The sequence below is a fragment of the Micropterus salmoides genome, unplaced genomic scaffold (assembly GCF_014851395.1).
Source record: "Micropterus salmoides isolate LMB-PRFRI ecotype aquatic unplaced genomic scaffold, ASM1485139v1 Ms_hic_scaffold_11, whole genome shotgun sequence".
Lineage (NCBI taxonomy): Eukaryota > Metazoa > Chordata > Actinopteri > Centrarchiformes > Centrarchidae > Micropterus > Micropterus salmoides.
Window position 1 is genome coordinate 19,809,970 of NW_024040152.1, and position 9,941 is coordinate 19,819,910.

General features: G+C 40.7%; 1 protein-coding gene across 1 annotated transcript; it reads right to left on the bottom strand.

Annotated features, from left to right (window-relative positions):
* Positions 1-7,142, bottom strand: LOC119898310 (G protein-activated inward rectifier potassium channel 3-like). Its single transcript, XM_038712512.1, has 3 exons — positions 5,062-7,142; positions 3,281-4,517; positions 1-1,039 (listed from the first exon to the last, which is right to left on the bottom strand). Exons 1-3 carry the CDS (start codon positions 5,407-5,409, stop codon positions 690-692), a joined length of 1,935 nt encoding a protein of 644 aa, XP_038568440.1. The 5' UTR covers positions 5,410-7,142; the 3' UTR covers positions 1-689.
* Positions 7,143-9,941: the final 2,799 nt, after the last annotated feature.

The window sequence follows — 9,941 nt, forward strand, 5'->3', positions numbered from 1 at the left end:
AATAAAAGACACGTATGTCTGTACATAGATGTAAATGTTGAAGGAAGTGCTGGAGGAACGGGGGGCAGCTGACCACAACCGCATCTTTAACATTTTCTGTTATCACTTTGCTGATTCCCGGGTAACAAGTTACAGCATTAAACATATAATGTGCATTGCCATAAAACAAAAGGGAGTGTTTGGAACATTAGGGAAGAGGAATTTCAGTATTACAATATGATAATTGCCAGTTTGGAGAATCCAACAATTTACACTGATAGCCTAGAATATTGTTAAAACTATAACCTATATAACCTATCAGGTTATTACCCCATTAATGTCACCGTATTACCATGTGTTATCCAAATATTGCACTGACATAACTATTTTATTGTTAAAAGTTAACATATTGTTACAAAAATATTACTATATTACTAAATATTCATGGCTTGTTGCTATTTTTAAATGTGTTTCCCAATTATTACCCATTGGGTTTGGCCCCTTATTACCATGTTACATACATGTCACCATAATATTACCCAGATATATCCATTGTTAATATCAAGCTCTATTGTCAATCTATTACCCCAATGTAATTACCGAGCTGTAAGATGAAGTGCTACCAGTGCAGTGTTGACAGGCACCATAACAGTAAGTGCGAGGTCAATTCAGTCATACCTAAATAGATTACATTTAATCCTTGAGTCGTATCAGCCGCTGTTTTCTGTACTCCCCTCACTTTCATTGCCCTCAGACACTCTTTCCTCCAGAATGTTATCAATAGTGAATCCTCCATGAGGCAGTTGCTTGTCTTTGTCCCCCTCTGCCCAGGTTCCGCAGGCTCTGCTGGGTTTCGAGTCTTGAAGTTTACAATCTGCCAGAGCCAATATCTGGTGCACCTGGCTGGCACTGCAGTTGGGAAGCGGTACCTGGTAGGTGGTGTGGAACCGACGCAGGTCTACTCTGAAGGAGCCTTTTTCCAGTGTCATGCAAGGTTCGAAACGCGCGCCCCACTCAATCTCCGTTTCAATATAGGATGTTTTGGCTTGGCACATCATGCCTGCGTATACAATGAAGACAAGGAAGCGGCCGTTATTGTTGATTCTGTCAAACATCTTAAATGCATCACTATTTGAAGATTGTAAAGTACACATCATTTGCCACAAGATGTCGCCATATTTTGCATGTCCTCACTTGAAACAGTCAACAACAGACACTGAATGAGCTCTCATAATCGCTGCTTAGGGGCGTGGACAGCGGATGTTTTGGCTCTACTGCACGAAAGTTTGGTTTTGAAATGTATTATATGAGGAAAATTTTAAGAAACATTTCTTAATGAAGATATGTACCAAGTATCTAAATGTTGATGTATATACAACATGTTGTTTTCCCTAGTATGTAATACATTCCCACAATATTGTCACAATTGCACTTTATCCAACTAGTGAAAGACAGAAGACACAAAGCACAACAATATGATAGAACATTTCAGGAGAAACAACGGCATTAAAAAAGAAAGCCCAAATGACCAAAATGCCATCATTGTTTGATAATTAGAAGACTGCAGTTCAGCTGGGATAGAGGCATTTAAAATGTCATCATGTTTCATGAAATAATAATATTTGTTGCAGAGTAACTGTAGTGTTGAGGGCAACATTTACAAAACAGCTTCCTGTTTTCCAACTGCATGAATACCCTTTCCAAACTACAAAGCCGCACACACACACACACTCACACAGACACACACACACACACACACACACACACACTTCCCATAATGGTAAACTGCAGTCAAATAGCGCCCTATCTAGCCACACATGTAAACAATGCACTCAGTCACTTTACAAACAACTGTCAGAATAAGTATAAGGGAACTTTTTGGTGGATAAACATATATCTTCTGGTGCTTGGTTAAAGCATACTCATGATTTTAAATTATACTGCAAAATTCAGGAAGAATAGAAAACATTTAAAAAATAATGAGGTTAAGACTGAATAAGTAAAAGTTGACTGGAAAACTTACTGTACAGAAAAAAACAAGAGTTTTGCATTTGGCCATTTTACTTAATCAAAATCACAGGCAAAGCTGTCCCCGACTAATCACTATTGAAAATTGACCTGCAATATAAAATCTATCCTTTGCGTGACTCTATGTAAATCTTCACATTTCTAGAAATCAGCAATGTTGTTGCTCTTGCTACTCCTCTTCTACTCCTACCTCTCTCTCTACTCTCGAAGAAGTCTCACATCTGCTATAGTTCACTGTGTACTGTAAGAATGCCCCTTCTGACACAGTGATTAGCTTGCATAGATCTGTTTTCAATTTGGTAAACTTTCAACTTTTAATGTGTTAAAGTTGTTGTGCTTTGCTCTCCAGGACCACCCTGACCTATGGACTGTTCAGAACAGTTTGTAACAAAACAGGATGAAGGGATTCCTGAGTGAAGGACATTTCATTTCCTGTTTGTCAAAAAAAACTTGTCCTTTTGTGTGAGTTTTATGTCTTCGAACTTTGTAGGTACAATGCTTAAGATTTAGCCAGAATTTTAGTATAAAACATTAGAAAATGAATTAACATGATCAACAGATTGTGAAGAAGTTCAAGAACAGCTCTGACGTCATGTCAAAGACGTCTATGTGCAAACAAAAAGCAGAGCTAACCTAAGGGCTTTTCAATCAATACTGCTGCATGGGCTGCTTTTCCTTTCCCTCATGATCCTTGACCTCTGGTTCCTCCGCGTTCCGTTTATTGTCTCCTGCCACCACTTTTCTTCTCTGTTTCTGACCTGGCAGCCTGAGTATGAAATCGCTGTTGTCTGGGGACTCAAAGCCCCCCGAGGCACAGCCCGCTTCCTTTCAGTGCTCATGTTAACCGATAGGGCTGTGCAGACATATAAATAATATATATACATATAATATATATATATATATAATATATATAAAATATATAAATTATATATTATCTATGATATGACAAATCTGATTCTGATGAATAATGAATAATGCAACCACTCTTGGCAATCCATTTGATTTCTCTGTCCCACTTTGATTTCTACTTGAGTTTCAGAAAAATGTTCCAGTTTCTTTGTATAACCCACAGTCCTTGAAGTAAAATATTTTCAGTGTAATCTACCATTAAAAACTGAGAAAAAAGAAAAAATGAAACCAAAATTATTTTTTGTGGCCATTTATCAAGGTCACCGTGTAAAGTAAGAAAATATGTTCGGGGACCCTTAAAGCTTTATACGCACATATCTGCTTCTGGATCTCTTCTTGACTACTACTGATAATCATTACTCACCTGTGGCCTCAACAATTCCTTCCAAGATAACGATGATCTCAAACTGTTGCCATCTAAGCTGCTCCGGGCCCAGTTCCCAGAGTGGACTGTTGGAGTCAATATTGTGCTGAATGACTTGAGGCTCCACCAGGAAGAGTCGGTCCGATCCAGTTTCATAACCAAGATCAATCTCTGTCTGCTCAAGTGGTAAGAACTCACCCTCAGCTGTTGGGCGGGACTTGATCAACTTTGCCCGGACCTTAGCATCCACCATGTGGCTTTCCCTCAGGTCCCCCAGTCGGAACATTAAACACAGCTGGTCATCACGATTGGCAATAACACAAGTACGACTGAAAAGAAGTGTCTCAGCCCGCTTTTTAGGTCGGGATATTTTGACAAACATGCAACCCACCATGAGTGCATCTATCATGGACCCAACAATACACTGCATCATAACCAGCAGCACACCCTCATGGCAGGTGGGAGACACAGTGCGTGACCCATAACCAATGGTACGCTGCGTCTCAACCGAGAAGAGTAGAGCTGAAATGAAGCCATCTACACCGAAATAGCAGGGCCTTTGGTCGGCGAGGTGGTCTTCAGGTGTGCTGGCGGGGTGGTCTTGTCCTAGGTCACCTCGGAAGGAAGCATTCAGGAAGTAGAGCACAGCAAACAAGAACCAGGTGGTGATGTAGCACATCATGAAAACAAATAGAAACCAGCGGTACTGGAGATCCACAAAAGAGGTAAAGATGTCAGACAGGAAGCGGCCCCTCTCAGAAATGTGACACAGGTTGACACGGCACTTTCCATCCTTGGAGACATAGCGGAGTTGCTCTCGGGTTTCTGGAGGAAGGGTGGGCGTTTGGGTGCACTCACTCTCCAGGAGTTTACTCCGGGCCTTGGCCTGCCTCTCCATCTCTCTAGCAGGGCTGGATATGTTGCTGTGTACTGGTGAGAGTGGGGTGCTGTGGAGAGGACTGTTGTTGATGACACTAAGGGGGCTGGTGCTGCCCATGTTAGGAACACTGAGGGCATGACTAGGGTATCGTGAAACAGTATTGGTCTCTCTCAGTGAACAGCGACGCCAGAAGCCTTGCTCTATCTCTGTGAGACCAAGGGCAGAAGATGGAGGCAAGCGCATGTTGCCCCGATATGGAATGTCTGTTATACTTTTATGACGTTGCTTGGCAGTTGCAAGTTCAGGAAAAGTCCCTGGCATGATGTCTGGAAGAGGAAGAGGCGAGTCTGTGTCTGTCTGGAAAAAGGAGACATGACTGTCACATCCTTCTCCCACACATTGCTTTGCTGACCTGAATTTTAGTGGATTTGAAAACTAAAGTACGTATTTCTTCTCTCGCTTGTTTTAGTTTTCCTCAGGTAGTTTCTTATTCCAGACCTTGTACAAAACAATGCCATTGGCTGAAAGGCAGGGTATGTGATTCTAATCCAATACACAACATTTTGTCTCCTCAGGGTAACCCACAGCTCTATATCATCATATTTGTCATGGTATTGAATTTCTCCAGAACTGCATACCTCACCTTTAACAAGGAACAACTGCTATGGTTGTAATACAGTTGAGACCATGAGGTAAGCCAACTTGTATGAGAAGTCATTTATATTTAAGTCATTTAGTCATCATCTATTTTATTTTTAATTTCAAAAGCCTCAGTTTTTTTGGCTGGCTGCAGAGACATTCCTGGTAAAGATAACAATGCTGTACAATGTATCATCAACACTGCATAAATCTTCAGCAAAAGAAAGTAAATATTATTAAAATATCCAAATCACCGCCTTACATTTATTACGTAGCTCTCACACTGAAATTTCTCTCCCGCAGGCGTGGAATGGACAACCATGATAGATTTTGGTTGACAGGTCTGTCCCCTTGTACCATCTTGGGTGGTCCCTGGAGGCCCCATGGCTCCTATGCTCAATGTTGTCCCAACCGATCCAGGGGAACCTCTTGTGTCAAAGTTATAGTCTCTTCTCGCACCATGATACACTGCAGAAATGCAAAGGCAATAAATACTAGCAGCAGAGCATTGGAAAGATTGGGTGGGGAAGATCGGGAAGATTTGGGTTCCAATGTTCTTGCATTGATTTAAGACCTGAAGACGTAAGAGAAGATTGTCACACAATATCATTTACACCCGGCAAGGGAGTACATAGCTCCTTGAAATGAATTCAAGTCTGTTAAAAGAACTTTGCTACAAATAACCAGAAAGAGCACACAACAGTAATAGACAAGACAAGTATTCAAAAAAACTGGTTAACCTTAAAAGAATATTTTGATTGCAAACAATGAGTCACCTTTGTAGAAGGAAAATTGTTGCTAGGAAAAAAGCAGAACTTCCAGACTTGAGGGTGGTGCCAACACATCCCAATATTCCACAGTACATTATTTTTTAAGCAATGTTTTTAGCCTACATACTATAAGTAACACAGGAGCAGCCAACACAACAGGAGAAAGCTTAGGGAAATATCCTCTCAGCTGGAGCTAAGCTCCATCATCCTGCTGCTTCAGCAGTACTTCCACTTTATCCTGCAGAGCAGACTAAACTCAGCTGCTCTTCTTATCCAGAATATAATTACAGGAATTAATGCTAAGGTTATCCAGAACTACTAACTTGGACAGTATATACTGTAATTAACCCTGATGTAACACTTAACATGTCAAAAAAGGCACCTGAACAAAGTTATGATGTTCATTACAACTCAAAAATAAATATTGTAAGCACGTGGGAGTACATTTATACATAGTACAAAGGAAATACTCCACAGAAAGCATGTGTTTCACTGAATAAGTGAGCAGGAAGTCCTATACTAAACCTTTATAGGGCCACTCCACCAATTTTACACATTTACTCCTAATGAGGAGAACCACTCAACCAGCAAAACGGTTGTCTTCTGTGGCCCTGTGTAAGGTATACAGTAAATATACAGCAGCAAGCTTTGGGACGAACGTCCCTCTCTCCAACAGAAACAGGAATTATCAGAAGTTTATGTAACCACGGTTTCATATCTATATCTTTCAAAAGCTTTCTAAACTTTTTTGAAGTCAAAATTGTATAAAAGGCTATGGCACATAATACATCATCAGTAGCAGACTCTTTAAAAAAAACATAACTATAACCTAATAAAAGACAGAAAAGATAAAAATAGAATAAAATAAAATAGCCAAGGGGTGTCTTGTAATCATTTTAAGGCATTGGTGTTCAGTAAATAAGCATATTTTGTCCTGATCCACCAGCTGATGAAAGATAAGAGGAGGCATTCCCTTTTTTTCCAAAACATCTTGTTTTTCACTGCGCATTGTATGTGGTCATTAATTCAGCATCATACAGACTTACTGTTGGAGGGTTTATAACCTACTTCCACTCCCCACTAATTGGTTTGGGATGGCCCTTTTATTGGGCGGGCACTCTGCGTGGATGTGCTTACGGCGTGAAGGTGGATAGGCAGAGGATGTTGGGGGTGGTTGGAGAAAGGCCCAAAGAGTCTACAGCCATGCTAGCTGCACATTGAGGCTGTACTTTGTGTTAAATACTAATGTCTATTGGGGTGGTGATGATGCAGTGGCTAAAGCACATACCTTTGGTGTGGGAGACCCAGGTTCGATTCCCACTATGACACAAGTCACAGTTTGCCCTGGAGCAAGACGCTTAACACTGGTGCAATTATAAGATCATGTTCATCATCTTAAACAGAAAGTGTCCATTTTCAAGGCAAGGATTAAATTAAAGATAGATTTGTATTATGGGAAATGTAAAATCAGGATCTGCTGCAGAGTGTAGGGACATGCAATGATGTATGTGTGTTTTGCAAAACATTCCTACCTACTTGGTGCGCTACGGAGTGCCCGTAAGAAGCTATTCTCGCTTTTTTTTTTACTCTGGTCAATCACATATGGTTGATAAATGTGTTTTCCAAACATTTTAATATATTTCAGTGTTGTGTCCAGGTACATCTCAGAAAATTTGTATATTGTGAAAAAGTTTTTTTCCCCCGTAATGTAACTCAAATGGTGAAACTGTCATATGTTCTAGATTCATTACATATAAAGTAAAATATTTCAGGCCTTTTTTGTTTTAATCTTGAAGATTACATCTTACAGCTCATTGATAATAAAAAAATCCATATCTCAAAACAGAATAGATATTACAATAAAGACTGTATTTTACAGAAATGTTGACCTGAGAAGAGCCTTTAACCTCTCAGTCTGGTTCAGTACACACAAACACAATCATGCGGAACACTCCTGACTTGACCGTTGTCCAGAAGACACTTATTGACACCCTCCACAAGAAGGGTAAGCCACAGAAAGTCTTTACTTAAAAGGTCTGGCTGTTTGAAGAGTGCTGGCTCAAAGCATATACATGGAAAGTTGACTGGAAGGTTAAAGTGTGGTAGGAAAAGGCGCACAAGCAACAGGGATGACCGCAGCCTTGAGAGGATTGTCAAGCAAAGCTGATTCAAGAAGTTGGGGGAGCTGGGCTTCATTGGGCTTCACAAGGAGTCAGTGCATCAAGAGTAACCACGCATAGACGTGTCCAGGAAATGAGCTACAAATGTTGCATTGCTAGTATCAAGTCACTCCTGAACTAGAGTCAGCGTCAGAAGCGTCTTACCTGAGCTACTGATGAAAATAACTGGATTGTTGCTCAGTGGTCCAAACTCTTCTTCCCTCTTCTGACAGTAAATTTTGCATTTAATTTGAAAATCAAGGTCCCAGAGTCTGGAGGACGAGTGGAGAGACAGAATCCAAGTTGCTTGAAATCCAGAGAAATTTAGAGCTCTTCATGCTTCCATCTGCTGACGAGCTTTATGGAGATGCTGATTTTCTTTTCCAGCAGGACTTCATGCCTGCCCTCAGTGCCAAAACAACTAGTAACTTGCTTGCTGACCATGGTATTACTTTGCTTGACTGGCCAGCCAAATCTATGGGCTATTGTCAAGAGGAAAATTAGAGACACCAGACCCAACAATACTGACGAGCTGAAGGTCACTATCAAAGCAACCTGGGCTTCCATAACACCTCAGCAGTGCCACAGGCTGACTGCCTCCATGCCACAACACACATAACGCGTTACTGCCCAACACTGCTTCTGAAATATCTTATTCATCATTCGAGGGAAGCCTATAATCACTTTTTGCTTGAGACACGCCTTGATTATCTGCCTTCATCCAGCACAGTCTAAAGCTAGTGCACCATAATGTTACTCAAAAGCATCTTTTGTTAGACTTCCTGTTACATGCTAAGCGCGCCAGGGACTGGAGCGGGACAGAATCCAATGACCACAAGTAGGCAGATCAGAGGGATTTCAAAGGGATAGCTGGACTGGGGTGAAGAAGAGTGTGACATACAGTTGTAGGCGGGTCTGAGCAGGGTGGAGGGGACTGAAGCCAAAGTCAGCGCTGGCAGGTCTGCAAGGAGATGGAAGACTGCAGCAGAGAATATACAATCTGCCAGTGTGAAGATGGCTGGTGGAGTCTTTACAATAGGTCTTGGTTGTAGATGTAGTGATGTGATGTAGATGGGAGGTTCCATTCTGTCTTCGACACACTTAGGGCTACAGACAATCACTCACATACACGTTTGTCTTACTATCATCTCATTGACGTAATGCATTCATCCCCCACTCAGCCATTTGCATACCACGACCCGATAGCCTACATTTGCCAGTTTTTTACAGTCTACCAAATTTTGACCTCAGTAAACAGTAACTTTTATCTTACTCTGACTGTCTTTGAAGTTGTGCTTTTAAATTCAGTGCGTGTTGTGTTTCTGAGCCATTACAAGAAGACATCATCTTATTTCCTCAAACTTTAGAAAGATCCCTTTTTTGAAAAGGTCACATTAGCACAGTTTCAACTGGCATGATTGTGACTGAGAATCACATGTGATGATGAATTAAAAAAAAAAGGAAGCCAGAAAGAATTGAAATGTCACTGTTTAATACTCATTAGGCAATATGTTTGTGCCAATTAATAATAATAATATAATAATACATTCTAAAAAAAACTGTATCTAAAGGTGGGTATGATATGTGATTTTAGAGAAATCCAAAACCATAACATATTACATGATAGCCTATATCCTGGATCAAACAACAACAAAATGTGTACTTTAAATAGGAAACTGTTGCTGCTGCGATGTAACATGCAGAGAGGACGAGACGATCCCAGCAGCCACGCACACCAGCTCCACAAAGCGATAGGCTACTCACGGGAGTGGATTTCCACTCCTGCCTGCCCTGTTATCGTGTCTTCTATTTGTTAAAGCAGCTTCTCACATCTTTTCAGAAGACCTGATTGTTTATTTAGCTGCTCGTCAATTGACAAAACATAGTTACACCTAGACCTGTGCAGGGTGCCAAGATGAACGACTTTGGAAGACCATAACATTTTGTTTGCATTTAACTGGAGAAGGTTTTGGGACATTAATTTCTGACAAACATAATAAATAATGAAAATTATCTTCGCTTGTTACGCTACTGATTTCAGATCAGCTCAAGCAGTCGCTGTTAAAGAGCGTTATAGGCTTTGTAAAGCCCGTGAAGCAGCAAAATATAGGCTACCTACAATTAATATAAAACATAAAACGTTATAATGGTTTAAAAAGAGCTTAGATTGTTAAACCTCAAAATTTTTGGGTGTGTTCTGTGGGAGGCGCAGT